The sequence below is a fragment of the Phascolarctos cinereus genome, unplaced genomic scaffold (assembly GCF_003287225.1).
Source record: "Phascolarctos cinereus isolate Bilbo 61053 unplaced genomic scaffold, phaCin_HiC Scaffold_4;HRSCAF=312, whole genome shotgun sequence".
Classification (NCBI taxonomy): domain Eukaryota; kingdom Metazoa; phylum Chordata; class Mammalia; order Diprotodontia; family Phascolarctidae; genus Phascolarctos; species Phascolarctos cinereus.
Window position 1 is genome coordinate 142,207,472 of NW_027555847.1, and position 19,579 is coordinate 142,227,050.

Below are 19,579 nucleotides of genomic sequence, written 5' to 3' on the forward strand. Positions count from 1 at the left end.
TCCACAAGTTCCAGTTATGCAGCTAATCATCTTCATCCCATGGCAAGCAGACCTGAAACAGGTGCTGATTGTCCATGCCTGCTCCCAATCTACATGGAGATTGTATCACCCAAGCGATGCTATACCTGCTCACAAGGACTGGGGCTCATAGCCAGATTCTCATTTCAGAAGGAAATGAGGATATTATGTTGGAAGAAAATATTATTAACAGGTCACAGGAAAGATATCTTCAAATGTGTGAAGAATTGTACTATGGATAAAAGATTAGGCACGTTCTTCTTCACCTTAAATAGCAGAACCAGAAATAACTCTAGGACACTCCTGAAAGTCAAGTGTGATGTAAGGAAAACTTCTCTTATAATTAAAACTATCTGAAAATGGAATGGACTGCCTTATAGTGGCCTATTTCCCTTCACATGAGGTTAGATGATCATTTATTGAATATGGTATAGACTGGATGCTGGAACCAGGCTTGAGTTGGTCTATAAGACCTCTAAGACCCCTTTCAAATCTGAGATCCCATGATTCTGATTCCTGCTCTACTATAAGCTCCTTGAAGTCAGGGGCCAAGTCTTTTTATCCTTATATCTATTCCACCAAGCTCAGTGTATTATGCATTGTAGTGGTTTAGTAAATGTGTATGAAACATAATAATATATAAATATAATTTGTATCATTATGCAGAAAGCTCATGTTTTGCCCACTTTGTTAATTCTACTGGATCTGGCATTTGGAAGTAGAAACAATCTTTCCCTCACATCTGTCAGCACATGAGAGCTCAGTTTGTGTGTATGTGTGTGTGTGTGTGTGTGTGTGTGTGTGTGTGTGTGATTTATTTTAATTAAAGGTATTGTAAACCCCAATGAGATTGCACAGCTGCAGAGCATGTAAAATAAGAAACGATGGAGAGAAATTGTATTTCAAATAAGGTACATGCATGTCTTATGGAAAGGAGTAGAATCGCACATTACATTTTGTAGCCACACTGATACCTTTCATAAGTAGAGCAATATTATCCTTGAATACCAAGGACAGTGTCCAAGAAACAAAACAGACTCTGCTACCAGCCTCAGTATTTCATGTTCTTTTCAAGTACAAGTTTCTGATCAGTACTTTTTCAATAGCCCCTTTCACCACCTTGTTCCTTAGGCTGTAGATAATAGGCTCAGCATTGCGGTGATGACTCCATAGGACAGACCAATAAGCTCATTAGATGTCTTTGTGTCCTTGGACTTGGGCTTCAGACACATGAAAAGGGCTAAGTCATAGAACAAGATCACCACAGTCAGGTGGGCTGAGCAGGTGGAGAAGGCTTTCTTTCTCCTTTCACTAGAGTTGATCCTCAGGCTGGTGGAGAGGATGAAGATATAGGAGAAGAAAATGATTAGCAGAGGTATGATTAAGAAAACAATACTTACCATTGTAATGATGAATACATTGAGAGAGATGTCTTCACAGATAAGCTTGAGAAGGGCCAGGATTTCACAATTATGTTCCCACAGAAAGGCATCATCATAGCAAGGACAGTTTGTGCCAAAGAGTTCAGACACCCTATAATCCAGGTTCAAGCAGCCATCTGCACACAGACCCCCTTGTTCATGGTGATGGTGTATCTTAAAGGATTGCAGATGGCAACAAGAAAACTGCAGGCCAATCTTATCTAATGAAGGAGATGAATTTTCTCTGAGACATAACAGTCATCAGCATTTGAGGGATAGAGGAGGATATGTAGCAGATATCCAGAAAAGAAAGGTTCCCAAGGAAAAAGTACATAGGGGTGTGAAGGTGGGGATCCAGGATGCTGATGATAATGAGGATGCTGTTTCCCAAAAGTATCACCAGTTACATCACCAGGCAGAACACATAAAGAGATAGCTGGAGGCCTGGGTAATGAGAAAACCCAACCAGAAAAAGCTCAGTCACTGCTGTGAAATTTCCCTTTTCCATGTCATTTGATCTTTCTTAACTGCACAATTTAGGAAAGGACACAGCTCAAAGAAGTTTAAATTATTTGTAACGGTGAATAATAGTAACATTCGTAATCAAATTCATACTTTGAAATATTCCTTTTCCCTTTTCCAGTATGATTTTTGCTATGATTTACATTAACAAGTACAAGTGTTTAAATATATATATATATATATATATATATATATAAATAGCATAAACAAAGAGAAAAATAAAAGCACTCATGTAGTATGAAACAAATATGAATAGGTAGATGCCAAGGTAGCTACGTTCTAGAAGCTTCTTCAGCTCCTGACAAATTTCAAAAAAACAAAGTTATAGGCCAGATATTGAGTGACTACTGAATTCATAGAAGACACTTCCCATTGTAGGTAAAAATCTATGAATTAACACCAGATGACTTAAAATTTTCAAACATTGATTCAGAGTCCTCAGTCATAACGATTCTATATCCTCATATCAGTAAAGAAAAATAAGTTTCCAGACTTGTGACTCAGGATACAGCTGCAAGTGAACTCTACAGAAATGACCCTGTCATCACCTTTCATTCTTCCGCTTACCTCAAGCGCTAATTCTGGCAAGCCATTCAAAGGAAAGGGAGATCATAGATGGGCTAGGGTGGAAGAAGGCATCAGGAAGGAAGATGAAGACTGTGTTTGTAGCCATAGACCAGAGGGGAGCATCATAGTATAGGCCTGAGAGAAAAGAGAATGGCAATATAGCTTGGCCCAGTCTACTACCCCCTGGAAATTACTCAGGACAGGAAGTGAAGTCTGGCCAACCCTCATATATCCCAGGCCAAGCAGCCTGGCCTCAGGAGTTTGTGCAGTGATAGAAGATGGAGAAACCAAAGAGCAAACAGGATTTCAAAAGTCAAATTATGGGAAATATGAGGAAGCCTGAATGACCAAAAGACCAAGAAAGAAAGCCTAGTTCACAACAGGTGAACCAGAGAGAAAACATACAGAGAAAACATTAACGAAGAGAAACATAAAATTAGAAGGATCAGTGAATCCTACAAAGAAAAACTAAAGCACACTAAAATATATATAATATGAAGGAAAAGAAAACAGTACGATCAGATAAAAGAGAGAATCCAGTGGACAATCTAGATATGATGGAACAAGAACAAGAGGTAGCACAAAATGATTTAAAAGAACAACAAAATTTATTCAAGAAAAAAGTTACTAGTGAATTTCATACAGAAATCAGAGCTCTCAGTGTAAAATTTAAAAGCACAAACAACAAATAACAAACACCTTAAGAAATTATAAATAATTGTATATCTCTGTAACTTCTGTTATTTACTAATTATCTTTTTTTTTTGGTGAGGCAATTGGGGTTAAGTGACTTGCCTAGGGTCACATAGCTAGTAGGTGTCAAGTGTCTGGTCTGAAACTGGATTTGAACTCAGGTCCTCCTGACTCCGAGGCCCAGTTCTATCTACCGTGCCACCTAGCTGCCCCCTTACTAATTATCTTTTGATCAAAATATGTATATCAATATTATAACATGATTTTGTTGCTGTTGTTGTTGTCTTGAATTGAATGGCAGTCATCAATATGGAGATATATATATATATATATATATATATATATATGTTGTAGATATATATGTTTATATAATATGCAGGCATGTGTGTTTGATTCTTTTGATTTTGCTCTCTTTACCCTGCATTGATTCATGTACTTTGTACATTGTCAAAGCTCTTTTATGTGTATCTAGCATGTGACTGTAGCACTTAGGATTATTCTCCACTCCAATATGCAGCAGATCTCCAATATGCTTTACAATGGAGGTATGGATCTACAGAATAAAACAGTATTGGTTTGCAGGCTAAAATCAGAAAGCCAGTTTTCTGATATTTTCCTTACAAGACAGACCAATTGCTTTAAGAAACCTTTTAAATGATTATGTGCTTAAATACTGATAACTGCCATATTTCTGAGTCCATCTTGAAAAAGGAAACTAAAATGAGCAATGTGGATATTGGGGGTTTTTTGCCTTTGGTGTGTTGTAATACATTTAATCATATAGAATACTTGAAAGGAGTGCCTGATGATTTAAGAAATTAGGATATGGAAAGCATTCTATAGCATGTCACCTTTATTTTAGGGGAAGTATGTAGCACTTACTTAGTGAGATGAGAAGACTTACAGACTCTTTGGATGAAGATACAACAGAATTAGACCTTGAAGGAAGAGATGGATTGTAATTGGCAGAAATATGTAGAGGAATCAGTCCTGGGTGTGGAGGACAGAGTGAACAATAAAAGTGAGATGGGAGTGGTATTGGTGGCAGGATGAGAATGGGGGAGAGTATGTAGTTCCATTTGTCCAGAATGGAAAATATTTTTAAAATAACAAGTAGTGTTAGATAAGACTGGACAGGTAGGTTGGAATTAGATTACAGAAGGCCAAAGAGTTAAAAATTAATTCAACAAGCAATTTTTTAAAAAAAGTTTTTTGGTTTTGTTTTTGTTTTTTTAGTAAATAAGCCAAGATGAGGGTTGGAAAGTTGGAAAAGTAGTTTGGCACCAGTTATAGAGACAGATTTGAGACAAAAGAAACAGAGGCAGATTAATTAAGGGTTATTATAGTACTCTAGGTAAGAGATGATAAATACCCAAAAGTGGAATGATAATAGAGTACTCTAAAGGAGATGGCAGATGAGAGTGGTAGTTCAAAGCTAGAACTGACAGAATATGTTAATTGACCAGATATGGGACGTAAGGGGAAGGAGGAATCATAGGGGATGCCAAATTTTCAAGCCTCATTTTCTGGCCAGGTGGTGTCATAATTATTATTTTTTTTAATTTGAAGAGGAGTAATATTTGGATGGAGAAGCTGAACAGTTAAAATTTCAATATATTGAATTTAGAGTAACATAATGGAGATATCTAATGGGCAAAAGGGCATGGGACTTGAGATCTGCAGCAATGTTGGTGGAAGAGATAACAATTAGGGAATCATCTATATAGAGACTAAATACACAGGGTTAGATGAGGTTACTGCAGAGAAAGTGGAGAGAGTAGAGGATAAAGTCAAGCTCTTAATGTCTGGGAACATACATGTAAGAGTAGCAAAGAGCTTGAAGAGCTAATGAAGGAGAAAGAGAACTATTCAAAGAAGTAAGAGAAGGATGATAGTGAAGCAGCTCAGAAATGGAGAGAATAAAGAGTATCTAATAGGAAGAGGTGGTTGACAGTGTTGAATGTTGCACAAAGTTAAATAGGATTAGGATAGATTAAAGGCCTTTGGATCTAACTAGGGTTATTATTAGTGATGTTAGAACAGTTTTGGTAAAGAAATTAGATTACAGGGGCATAATGAATGTGTAGGTCATGAAGAAATGGAGACAAGTGGCAGAGATGATACTTTCTTGAAGTTTGACAGTCTGAGAAATATTTAGTAAAGATCAGCAATACTCAAGGCACTTTGCTAGGTACATGAAGAATAATAAATAGCATGAAAGGACATAATGAAAAATAAGCCCAACCCTCAAGAAACCCTTGTTCTACCTGAAGGACTTAATATGCAAATTGTTATATAATTATATGATAATTTGGGGATCTGGGAGAAAGCAGTGACAATTAAGTAAATCAGCAAAAGCTTTCAATAGGACATGCCCAGAAGAACTCCCAAGGTTTCTAGAAGGAAGGAAGGCATTCCAGGCACCCTGGAAAACCTATAGAAGGGCAGAGCTAGGGGATTAAGTGCTGAGTTCAGGTGACAGGAAATAAGCCAAATGGACTTGAAAACAGGGTCAAGGCGAGGAATAATGTTCAGTAAACCAAAAAGGTGGAAAGACAAGCTATGGCCAGATTGTGAGGGCCAATAAATGCTATACTGAGAAGTTTTTAATTTGTCCTAGAGGCAATAGGGAGCTACTGAAACATGGAGTGGTATGATAAAATAGGTTTTGGTATCACTATTTTGCTAACTGTGTAGGGAGTCAATTAAAGGGAGAAGAGTCTAGAAGCTTGGAGTTCAGTTAGGAGGCTCTTCCAAAAGCCCAGGAGAAAAGTGAAGTGGGCATGAACCAGGATTGTGGTTCATGAAGATAATGGAATGAAGATAAGGGAATAGCTGTGAGAGATATGGAACAAAATAGACAAGACTTGACAATAGATTGGATATAAGGCCTGAAAGAGATGAAAGAGCTCAGTTTTGCAACTTAAGTGAATAGAAAGATAATGGTTCTTTGTTAGAAATATGGAGGTTTGGAGGAAGGGTTAGGGTATAAGATGATGAGTCCTGCTTTGGAAATTTGACGTTGGACATGCTTGTGGTACATCCAGTTGAAGATGCTTAGTTCAAAAGCAAGAGTATGGCTACATCTATACACACATATATGTATATATGGAAGTCATCTCAATATAAAAGATAACTGAATCCTTCTGAGCTCATGAGATCACTCAGAGAAAGTGTTTAGAAAGAAAATAAGAGATTCTTTGTAAAAGCCTTAGGTACATTCACATTAAAGGAGTGGGATGTACATAGCAATCCAGCAATATTGAAACTCAAGAAAGAGTGATTATCTCAGAGAAGAATGTAGTCAATTATGTAAATGATTCAGAGAGATCAAGAAGGATGAGAACTAAGAATTGTTCATCAGAGTTGGCAATTAAGTGTCATTGGGAACCTTTGAAAGAATAATGTCAGTTGAGTGGCAGAGTTAGAAGCCAAATTTCCCAGGCAGAGAAGTGAATGGGAAAAGAGTAAATAAAAGCAATAAATACATAAGGCTTTTTCAAGGAGAGGAGTGATAAATTGAGAGATAAGAGTAGAATGCTACCTTTTAAAAAAAAATAAACTAGAATGGAACATCTTTGAAAGGAGCAATGGAGTCCCTAGAAAGGGAGAGACTGAGGAAAGAAGGTTGATTGATGAAGAAGGGTCTTTGAAGAAATAGAATCAGGCAGGATGAAAAATATGAGAAAATTTAAACTTGACAAAAAATATGGATACTTCTTCCTCTGAATACAGTGAATAAAATCAGTGCAACTAGAATATGAATAGCGTCTACTGGGGAAGATTTTCATAACAAGTATCTATAATAAAGATAGTTTCCCAAGACAAATAGAAAATTTATTCAATATATACAAAGATATACAGGTGCCAAGCTCCAATAAATAAGCAATTCAAGGATGTAAACAGAGACCTTTTGAAAGATGAATACAAACTATGAAGAAGCATGAGAAAGAATACCAGTAATTACCAATCATAAGAAAAATGCAAATTAATATAATTCATTTCATTCATACAAATTACAACATCAAAGATGACAACCATAAAAATGATACACATTTGAGAGACTGTCAGAAAGCAGATGCACTCATGGAGTGTTTGACCAGTTAGAGCTATTAATTTGTCAAATTATTCTTGAAAACAATTTGAGGCTATGCAAAAAATATCAGTGAACTATACAATAACACTACTGTCCATATGGGCAACTAGGTGGCACAGTGGATAGAATTCAGTGCCTGGAGTCAGGAAGACTCATCTTTCTGAGTTAAAATGTGGCCTCAGACATTTCCTAGTTGTGTGACCCTGGGCAAGTCACTTAACTCTGTTTGCCTCAGTTTCCTCATCTGTAAAATAATCTGGAGGAAGAAATGGCAAACTGCTCCAGTATCTTTGCCAAGAAAACCCCAAAGGTTCATAGAGAATTGGACATGACTGAAAGACAACTGAAGAACAATTGCCACATACCTCAGAGATGGAAGAAACATTTTGAAAAGTATATAGCCCTACACTTATGATTCTATAAAGAAATGATTGTAGCATTATTTTTGTGCAATAATTAAAAGAAAAGAAGTATAATAAGATGATGCTTATCAAGTAGTAGTAGGAAAAATAATTGTGGTAAATGGATATAATAAAATATACTTTTGCCATAGGACATTATGAATACGAAAAATTCAGAGAAATTTGGAAAGACTCATATGAACTGATGTTGCATGTCAAGAGTGAAGATAGAGATTGAGAATCAAGAAAACAATTCCTTTTTTCCATATTTTATTAATTTGTTTTGATTTACAATCACTTTTTTATCAACAATCACTTCCATATGCTTTTCAATTTAAAATTTTTCTCCCCCTTCCTTCCTACCTCCCTCCCCAAAATGGTGCATAATCTGATATAGGCTATACATTTACTTCTCTATTAAACATGTTTTCTCATTAGTGAAGTTGTAAGTAAAAATTAAACCAATGGGAGGAACCATCAGAAAGAGGAAACAAAATTCAACAGAAGAGAAAAAAAAGATAGTGATTCAACTTTCACAGTTATGATTACTATCTGTCTTTTTCTCCATCCTTTTTTCACCCTGTTTATGCTTTTCTTTCTCCTCTCTCCCTTCCCCCACTCACCAGTACTTTGCTTTTGACCACCATTTCCTTCAGTCTCTCCTCCCTTCTATTTTCCCCCTCCTCCCTCATCCCCTTTGCCCCCACTGCTTCTTTCCTCCCTTCCATCCCCCCCCTTTTCTTTCCCCTTTTCCCTCCTACTACCCATAGGGCAAGTTAGATTTCCATACCTAACTGACTATGTTATTCTCTTCTTGAGCCAAATCTGATGAGAGTAAGGTTCAAACAATGCTCCCCCCCCTTCTTTCCCTTTGCTGTAATAAGATTTTCTGTCTTTTCCTGTAACATAATTTACCCTTGTCTGCCTCCTTCTTTCTCAGAACATTTTCTAAGATCAGACTAATCCACTTACTTGGATCCATTTAACCCACTTCATTAGATTTTTTTTTATCATTACATCAAAGTCAACTAATATCCACCCCATTTATGTGTATTCCTTTAACATGATGTAATAACAATATAGTTCTCAAGAGTTGCAAGTGTCATCTTCCCTTGTAGGGATGTAAACAGTCCACCCTTATTAACAACATTTTGTGTCTTTCTGTCCCATTTATCTTTTTATGTCTTTCTTGAATCTTGGACTTGAAGATCAAATTTTTTGTTGAGCTCTGGTCTTTTTATGAGGAAGGTTTGGAGCTCCCCTATGTCATTGAATATCTGTCTTCTCCCTTGAAAAATCATGCTCATTTTTGCAGGGTAGTTGATCCTTGGCTGCAATCCAAGCTCCTTTGCCTTATGGAATATCATGTTCCACGCCCTGCGGTCTTTTAATGTAGAAGCTGCAAGGTCCTGTGTAATCCTGACTGTGGTTCCATGATATTTAAATTGTTTCTTTCTGGCTGCTTGCAGCACCTTCTCTTTCATCTGGTAATTTTGTAATTTTGTTATTATATTCCTTGGCGTTGTCAATTTGGGATCTCTTTCAGGTGGTGATCGGTGGATTCTTTCTATGTTTATTTTCCCTTCTGGTTCTAGGACTTCCGGGCAGTTTTCCTTTATGATTTCCTGAAAGGTACTGTCCAGGCTCTTTTTCTCATCATGATTTTCAGGTAGTCCAATGATTTTTAGATTGTCTCTCCTGGATCGATTTTCCAGGTTGGTTGTTTTACCAATGAGGCATTTTAAGTTTTCATCCATTTTTTCATTTTTTTGTTTCTGTTTGACTGATTCTTGCTCTCTCATAGAGTCATTAGTTTCCATTTGTCCAATTCTAGTTTTTAACAGATTGTTTTCTTCTGTTAGTTTTTGTACTTCCTTCTTCAATTGGCCAATTGTATTTTAAAGGAATTTGTTTTCTTCAGTGTATTTTTTTTCCAGTTTGCCAATTGTGCTTTTTAGGGACTTGTTTTCTTCAGTGTACTTTCTTTCCAATTGGCCAATAGCATTTTTTAAGGACTCTTCTACCTCTCTCCTTAGACTTTTAAAATCCTTCTTAAGCTCTTCTAAGAAGGCTTTTTGGGCTTCAGACCATTTCATATTCCCTTTTGATGTTGCAGATGTGGGTTTGTTGACCATGTCGTCCTCTTCAGAATTTCTGTCTTGATCTTCTCATAATATGAATCTATGGTATGTTTCTTTTTACTCATCGTTTCTTTTCCCCCTGGCCTTTAAAGAGATTGAGCTCTTCTGCTGGGGAACAGAAGGCACTGACCCAAGTTTCTTGTGCTGGGAGCCTAGGTCTTGGTCACTGGCTTTGTGTGCTGGGGCCTCTTATGTTGGCAATTGGAGGCTGTAGGGTTCTGGCAGCTTACCTCATATTGGGCTGGAATCAGCAAGGCTGGAACTTTCAGGTAATTCTAGGTTGCCTGCTTTTCCTTTCCTTTAGCTTTCTTCAGCTCCTTTCAGATGGGTGCTGCAGGGTGTTTGTCTCCCTGGGGTCCCTTGCAATGCTGCCTCCCTTGTTTCTGCTAATGCACTGGGAGATTCCTTTACGGTAGAGTGCTGAGGCACATGGTGTTTTTCTGAGCTGGTTTCCACTGGTTCCCCCCACCCTCACTGAGGCACTTGGAGGTCCAGGTGTTGGTGTTTGCTGCTGTACCACCTGGGCTTCAGGATCTCCTCCTGGTTGATGGAGGTGTTGGGTTGAAATCAGCAAGACTGGGACTTTAGGAAGACTCTAGGTTGTTTTTTTCAGCTCCTTTCAGATGAATGCTGCAGGGTGCTTATCTGCCTGGGACCCTTTGTAGTGCTGCATCCCTTATTTTTGCTGAGCCACTGGGAAACTGGTTTGCTGGGTTGCTGCACTGCTGTTCCCTGTCTTTCTTCTTAGTTCAGCTGTTCCAGGTTTCTCTTTTTCTAGGGTGATATTTTCTGGGTTTTCAGAGGTTGATAGGGGAGGGTGAGAGTGACTACCTTTTCACTCCACCATCTTGGCTCCCGGAAGTGGAAGCCTTAAGAAAACAATTTATATAGAATGACTCAATAATGTAAAAGAAAAGATAGAAAAGTGTCAGTACCAAATCTTGACCGAAGAAGAAAAGTTAGGTATTAAAGTTTTGGTTAATAGGAGTAGAATGAGGCATGTGTAATTTGATATGGACTATGTTGGTTTGTTTTGCTTACTCATCTTTCTTTTTTTTATAAAGAAGTCTTCTATGGAGTGAGGGCTATTAGAAAATGATAGTATTCATTTTTTTAAAGTATAAACAAGATATTGAGCTTTTTCAAAATCTAGGGAAGGGTAAAATAGATGAAGACAGAGGTTTAGAGTAATGGAGAAGGGAAGTTGGGGCAATACAGGTCTGAGAATACTTACTCTTTTTTTGACATTGGGTAAGTCACTCAGTCTTCCTGGACTTCCATTTCCTTACCCATAAAATGAAAGGGTTGGACTAAAATAGTAGTGTCAAATTCACAGAAATAGGGGCCACTAAGGTATATATAAGGATCCCTGCAAGCTGCATATTGACTTAAAAAACTACATATTAACATTATCTAAATTCTATAGTATTTTTATTTATTTTGCTAAATATTTCCCAATTACATTTTACTTTGGTTCTGGCCATTGGTGGGAGCATTGCAGCTGTAATGCAGCTTATGGGCTGAATGTTTGATACCTCTGAACTAGATGACCTCTGAAATCCCCTCAACCTATGGATCTACAAGCTGTTTTGCTGAGAATAGGGATTGGGTAGAATTGGGGACTTCAGTAAAACAGAGAAGTGTTAGATCATCAGCTAAGGAAAATGCAGAGAAAAATGAAATCAATGCTATGTAACACTGGAGGCACATGTGAAGTTTAAAAGCATAAATTGTTTAGTGGAACCAGGTAGCATGATTTTGTGCTTTAGAGGTTATATGACCAATTGTTATAAACTTATGCCTTCTGAAGTCAGCAATCTCCCCATCCTCTAAAATGCCAGTACTGATTACAAATTCTTTTACAAGTTTTATCAAGGCTAAATACTTTTCCCTGGTCAAAAGAGGCAATCTCATTTATAGACTTATCTATGAAGACACATAGTTTGGGGTTTTCATCACAGGGAGAGAAAGTATACTGAAAAAGTAGAGGAAAGTGTCAAGGACACAACTGTGGCAGGTATTCAATTGTAAGAAAGGGGAAGACCACAGAGAGCTAGAAAAATATAGGAAGGACTGTTTGAAGAGGTTTGAAGAGGAGAACCATGGGAATGCACACAACAAATCAACTGCTAAGTATTTATTTATCACTTGTTATGTACCAGGCATTATGCTAGATTTTGGATATATAAAGACAAAGAATGAAATAACTCATACTTTCAATTTCCCCATATACATATACATGTTGTACATACACATATACATATATCTACATACACATATAGATAATAAAGCACATTCTCATAATATACTATGATATATATGAGATAGGTATCTCATATATATAATAAAGCTCATTCAGATGTGTGTATATCTATCTACATATCACATTCTTAGGCACATTTTTGAAGAGAGAAGGGACACATATTATTTTCTCTCTCATGAATGTATAGTGGTCTCTGTTTAGCTTTGTTTATTCTAGATCCATTTTTTAAGTGAATTTGGAATCATAGATCTATAGAATGTTAGAGCTAAAACAAATCTTGGAACATAGAAATAAGAATGTCAGAATTGTCAGGGATATTAGAAGACATTATTTTGCAGGGTTCAAAGAACCTCAAAACTGAAAATAATAGAACAGAAAGGTAGAAGAATGTCTTAGAATAAGAATATAAAAGGTATTTCCAGGAACCAAGATGGCAGAATAAGTAGTAAATTGCCTTAATTCTCCCATATTTACCTCCAAACAACCATAAAATAGAACCACAAAACAAATCTTTGATGGCAGAACCAGTAAAAAGATGGGGTGAAACAATCTTTGAGCCTGAGAAACTTGAAAGATCAGCAGGAAAAGTCTATTTTGGGCAAAAGGGGTGCGTGGTCTAGGATAGGAAGTGTCCCAGCAAACCAGCCACAAACCTCACCTAAAAATTGTCTTGATATGTAATTGAGAAAAAATAAAATACTATTTTAAAAAAGAATATAGAAGGTAAAATAATAGATGTATGAGAAACATTAAAACATAGAGGTTGGAACTAGAAGTAACCTTAGAGTTCATATGATTCTATAGATGGGAAGATTCATCTAAAAGTGAATCCAAAGCTAGTCACAAAGTAACTTGGTGGAAGCTGGCAAAAAGTACTCTGGAGTTCATTCATGAGCAAGAGAGTTGAGAGATTCTTTTTCTCAGACATGGAACTCTTCTTACTCTAGCAACCATACTTTTCTGTTGTTTTCCCTCTCCTCTTTTTCATTTGAACTGTCTCCAGCTTCCATGAAAAGTTTCCTTATTTCTTTATTATTCCCACCAAGTCTTATGCACAAGATCATGGAATGTAGGATTTTAAGATCATAGATTTAGAGCTGAGAGGACTCTTAAAGGTCATTGAGTTCAAAATTATATTTTGACATGGCCTTTCAATATTTCTAGCCAAAGTCCCATTCCCAGCTCCCACTTCCATTGGCATCTCTGAAAACAATCCTTCCCAAACAGTCCCCACCATTCTCATTTACCTTTAAGTGTGAGATGTAAAACTGATTCTTTCCTCTCTATTGAACTGGTGTTCTTCCTGTTTTTGCACAAGGGTACTACTTTAAGAACATTAACAAGCAAGTCTTGGTGACTTGAGGGAGCACCAAAGTCATAAACATAAAGCCTCTGTGTCCTATCTATTGGCCTTCTTTATAGAGACAATTGTTCTTACTCAAACTAGTTCATATCATTACTTTTCTTCCATGTGATTTTCCTATGTAATTAAAAACATTCATAAAATATTGCTTTGCTCAAGAATACTTCCTTCCCAAAGCAAGGCCATGATATTAGAGTAGAGAGCAGCACTATGTAAGCATCTCCATCCTAATGCCTACAGAAGCCTGTGGACCCTGGATGATTTCAAATGATCTACCACTGCGTCTGGATGAAGTTGAACTCTTCATCCTCACAACCTTCCCCAAAGTGGTCTTTAAGGAATCTTTGTAATCCCTGCAGTCATTTAAACATTTATATAGGAACTGTATGAAAGTTAACTTTTAAAGCTTTAGGGAAGGGGCAGCTAGGTGGTGCAGTGGTTAGAGCACTGTCTCTGGATTCTGGAGGACCTGAGTTCAAATCCGGCCTCAGACACATAACACTTCATAAGCTGTGTGACCCTGGGCAAGTCACTTTACCACATTGCCTAGCCAATAAATAAATAAATAAAGCTTTAGGGATATTCTAATGATTCCATTCAATTCAACTTATTTGGTGCTTTTAACTGATCGCACAACAGACAAAATGCAGAACAGGGAGATGCTTTCAAATTTCTTCTTGATAAGCCAAACATGAGAGGAGTAATGTAGTTATGCAAATGATTATGATTGATTTGAATCCCCATATTTTTAAAAAATACCTCCGTGTATAGGCAGCTATGGTTCTGGATCAAACCCATTACATCTTTCCACACAATGGCTATGTATATGAACATCTGCTGCAGCATGGGTCCAGATTCCAAGTCCTGATTCTCGACCTTGGTGTCTCAATGAGTGCCACCTCCACTTCTTTCACCAGTATTTGACAGGCCATAGTCAGACTTACATGTGGGGATATTATTCACAGACAAAACAAAGTGGCGAGATACACACACCACAAGGGCAATTATGAGCTACATGCTCAGGTCATGAAAGGATTGCAGATGTGCTTACTGAATCAATCATATAGGAAATATCATGGATAACATAAGAGATACAGCAGGATAGTAAGAAGGTTAACATTGTCCTGACTTTTTAAAAGGAAAAAGAACAGAATCCATAACCTATAGGGAAGTGAACTTGATTTAAATTCCTAGAAAAATTGTAGAGTTCATTAGAGGAAATCTAGAAACAGTCATTGGTTATAAGTGCCAACATCAACTCATCACAAACAAGTTATGTCAGCCCAACATTGCTTTCTATTTGGATAGGATTTTTGATAAGAGGAAGAGTATGAAAATCTTTTACCTAAACTATAGCAAAACATTTTATAAATTACTTCCTACTATTCTTGTGAAATGATATACATGGAGTGATAATTTTAACTAGATAGATTTGGAACTGGTAGAATAGCCTTATTTAACGAGAATTGTTAATGGTTCAATGTCAGCTCAGCAAAAAGTCTCCAGGAAACTGTTCCAATGATTTATCCTCTTTTCATACACTTTTATCAATGATTTAGGAAAGATAAAGGTAGAGTCGGCACATTCACCACATTTGCAAGGGGCACAAAGTGGTGAGGGATAATTGACACAAATGACAGAGGAAGGTTCCAAAACAATACTGTTGACCTAGAGTATTGCACTGAGTCTAATAAAATGAAATCCAATAAGGAGAAATAAAAGAAGTCCTAAAGTCCTAAATAGTAGTTTGAAAAAAAAAGATCTGGGGTTTTTATTGGATGAGTCATTGATGTGATGCAGTAGCCCAAAAAGCAAATTTTTTTTTGTTTGCTTTTTTAGGCAATTGGAGTCAAGTGACTTGCCCAAGGTCACACAGCTAGTAAGTGTGTCAAGTGTTTGGTCTGAGGCTGGATTTGAACTCAGGTACTCCTGACTTCAGAGTCGGTGCTCTATCCAGTGTGCCACCTAGCTGCCCCACAAAAAGCAAATTTTGAGATGGAAGAGAGGGATAGTTTTTAGGAATAACAATCATTATCCCTCTGTATTCTTTCCTGACCAGTCCACATCTGAAGTACTATCTTCATTTTGGAACACCAGTTTAAGAAAGACACAGATAAGTGGGAGTGTTTGTGCATATATGTTTATACGTGGTTGTGTGTGTGTTGAGTTTTGTGAAGACCTATGATATTACTTTAATTATTAAACCTATCACTATGGCAGATTCTCAGCATGTAACCCTAAATGTCATATATACATCATTCTCTAAGCCATGCAGTAAATTTTTCCCAACCATTAATAGCATAATTTCATAAAGTTCTCAAAAATGGCTGAATTATTCTAAAAACTTATGAAGGTGCTTCACAAAACACAAAACAAAATATCAGTAAGTAACTATGTTACATGAAACAAAAAACTTTGCAGAAGTCTTATGACATTAATTCATTGAATTATCTATATGAAATATTACATTTATAATTCCCAGTTTTAGCATTCTGTGTTGGTTTACTAAAAAATCATAATAGTTGAAAAGGTGTGTCGTGATATTGTCTATCAGCTATGGTCTACAGCAAAGATCAAAGATGGACTAGATAATAACTGTGTACTCCCCTCCACTAATATTGCCAATTAAAGACATTCTCAAATAATCAATAAGTAAAAATGTATTAAGTTCTTGCTAAGTGCCAGGTACTGGCCTAGGCACTGAAAATATAAAGACAAAATTGAAACAATTCCTTTTTGGAATGAGCTTGCATTCGATGAGGGGAGACTTGTACACATGCATATATTGTATATATATATATATATATACACACACACACACACACATATGTATAATGTATATATATGTATATATACACACACACAGAATAAATGTATTCAGAATAAATAAAAAGAAATATAAAGTAGGTAAATACAAGGTAATAGTGAGGGCACTAGCATGTTGGTGGTATCAGGAAAGACATTGTGTAGAAGGTAATAAGAAATGAGAAAATAATTCCGTATAGATTTAGCTAAAATCTAATTTTCATTCCATTGTTATCTTGAAATTCATCAAGTCCAAATTACCTAAAATATTAAATATAACATCAAATTAATAATTTCCCAAGGGAAGAGTCACATTCCTTAAACACATATTCACTAATTGGTGCTCCAATATGATGAATCCAATTAATTTTCCAAAGTTCACATCAGAATTACAGCATCTGTGAAGTTTAGCTTGAAAATGGTTATCAGTGTTTAAAAATTCCCATAGATAAGTTGTTTTTTCAACAAAAGTTTTGTATTATTATTCATTTCCAAAATATACAAATTGTTCTGGTTCTTAAAAAAACAAACTGGTTCAATGGGTTTCACCTTTCCCATTAATTGTTGTTCTTGCTAAATTGTTTATTCACATCTGACTCTTCATGACCCTATTTTTATGAAGCTATTGTTTTTAAAAGTATAACCAAAACATATTAACCAGCTGCAGGGCACACCCAATGAAGGAGACAGATTTCCTCTCAGACATAACATTTATCAGCATTTGAGAGACAGAGAAAGATGTGTAGCAGATGTCCAAAAAGTAGAGGTTCCCAAGGAAAAAATACATAGGGGTGTGAAGGTGGAGATCCAGGATGCTGATGATAATGAGGATGCTGTTTCCCAAGAGGATCACCAGGTACATCACCTATTTTATCTTCACAAAGAAACTGGAATGTTTTGCCATTTCCCTTTCCATGGTCCCCATTTTACAGCCGAGGAAACTGAGGTAAACAGAGCTTGAGTGACTTGCCCAGAGTCACACAGCTTGTAAGTGTCTGGGGCTGGATTTGAACTCAGGTCCTCCTGATTCCAGGCTTTGCACTCTATCCACTGCTCCACTTTGAAGTGCCTACTCTTTACCAGGCATTCTGTTAGGTGCTGGAGATGTGAATTGTCCTTCAAATGACATTGGATGACCATTTTTGGGAGATGATATAGACTGGAATTTTGGTCTGATATGATTTGATCAAGAAAATCCCTGAGGTCCTTTCTAAATCTTCCTTTTTGTCATTTTTTTGATTTCTATTATAGAGTAATTTCTGTGAGAACAAGGAACTTGTATTTTTTTAACTTCCTGTATCTCTCATCACTTATCACAATGTAGTATACACTATGGGTGCTTAATGCATATGTGTTGAATATTTGAATGAATATATTAATATAAATTATAGTCTTACCTCAAAAGTTCCTATATCTTAGCAACATATTTTGCTCAATCTGACATTAACCAAATGGAAACATGATTTTTTTCAGTTGTCAACCTATGAAGCAATCAATTTCTGTGTTTATATATGATTTATTATAATAAAAAGTTTTGTAAACCACATGAGACCAAGATGTTGACCTGCAGAACACATACAGCAAGAGACCTAGGGATAGGAACTGTGCCTCAAATGTAACACATTAATACCCTGCGTGGAAAGGAGAAGAATCACACATTAAGCTTTGCATCCATAATAATATACTTGACACCAGGGAGAGCAATGTTATCATTGAATACCAAGTACAATGTCCAAGACAAAATACAAACCTACTGTAAACCTTAAAGCACTTCACATTCTCTTGAAGTGCAGATTTCTAATGAAGAATTTCTCCATAGCATTTTTTACCTCCTTGTTCCTTAGACTGTAGATAATGGGATTTAGCATTGGAGTGATGACCCCATAGGACAGCCCGATAAGCTCATCAGATGTCTTAGTGTCCTTGGACTTGGGCTTCATGTATATGAAAAGGGCTGAACCATAGAACAAGATCACCATGGTCAGGTGGGCTGAGCAAGTAGAAAAGGCTTTCTTCCTCCCTTCACTAGAGGTGATCCTCAGGATGGTGAAGATGATAAAGATATAGGAGAAGAAAATCAGCAACAGAGGAGTAATTAAAATAACAATACTTGCAACTGTCATGATAAAAACATTAAGGGAAATGTCTCCACAGAGAAGCTTGAGAAGGGCCAGGATTTCACAAGTAAGATGATCAATGATATTTCCACAGAAAGGCTTTATAAGGGCAAGCACAGTTTGTACCAGAGAGACCAGAAATCCTGTTATCCAGGTCCAAGCAGCCACTTGTGCACAGAGTCCCTTGTTCATGATGATGGTGTATCTTAGGGGATTGCAGATGGCAACATACCTGTCATAGGCCATCACTGCCAGGAGAACGCACTCTGTGCACCCCAGTCCAAGAGAAATAACCATCTGCAGGGCACACCCAATGAAGGAGATGGTTTTTCTCTCAGACATAACATTTATCAGCATTTGAGGGATAGAGGAGGATGTGTAGCAGATGTCCAAAAAGTAGAGGTTCCCAAGGAAAAAATACATAGGGGTGTGAAGGTGGGGATCCAGGATGCTGATGATAATGAGGATGCTGTTTCCCAACAGGATCACCAGGTACATCACCAGGCAGAGTACATAAAGAGCTAGCAGGAGGCCTGGGTAATGAGAAAGCCCTACCAGAAAAAACTCAGTCACAGCTGTGTAATTCTCCTTGTTCATGCTATTTTAACTGTGCCAACTGCAGGATTTAGGAAAGGGCACACCTCAAAACAGCTGGAATGAATAGTAACACATTTGTAATTAGCTTCATATTTTGCACTATTTCTTTTTTTCAATATTGATTTTTTTTTCATTCAGTGGTACAGGTATTTAAATACATGCATAAGGGCAAAAATTAGGAAAATATGAAAAATGTGCGTGCAACCCGAAGCAAATGTGACCACCAATATTTGTAACAAAATTTTCACTTGAGAGTAAAAATAACAACAAAATCAGTGCTCATAACTGGGAAAAGATGGACTAAATTGCAGCATGTGAATGCAATGGAGAATTACTTTGCCTTAAGAGATGATGAATATGAAGAATTCAGAGAAAATTAGAAGCCTTGTATGAATTGATGTTGTATGAGGCAAGCAGGATTAAGAGAACAAATTACCAAAAGATTATAATGATGGAAAGGAAAACAAGGCAGAAAATATCAGAAAAGTGGTTGGTGCGATTGCGCAATTTCAACTTCAGAATACTGACAATGTTCATCCCCTGGGAAGATCAGTGAAGGTCTATAGGAGTGGAAG

The 19,579-nt window shown here is 36.8% G+C and overlaps 1 protein-coding gene and 1 pseudogene across 1 annotated transcript; both read right to left on the bottom strand.

Annotated features, from left to right (window-relative positions):
- Positions 1 to 1,145: 1,145 nt before the first annotated feature.
- LOC110214659 (olfactory receptor 13D1-like) lies at positions 1,146 to 13,792 on the bottom strand (annotated as a pseudogene).
- Positions 13,793 to 18,062: 4,270 nt separating this feature from the next.
- LOC110214594 (olfactory receptor 13D1-like) lies at positions 18,063 to 19,004 on the bottom strand. Its single transcript, XM_020995582.1, has one exon. The coding sequence runs from the start codon at positions 19,002 to 19,004 to the stop codon at positions 18,063 to 18,065; it is 942 nt and encodes a 313-aa protein (XP_020851241.1).
- Between the last annotated feature and the right edge of the window lie 575 nt (positions 19,005 to 19,579).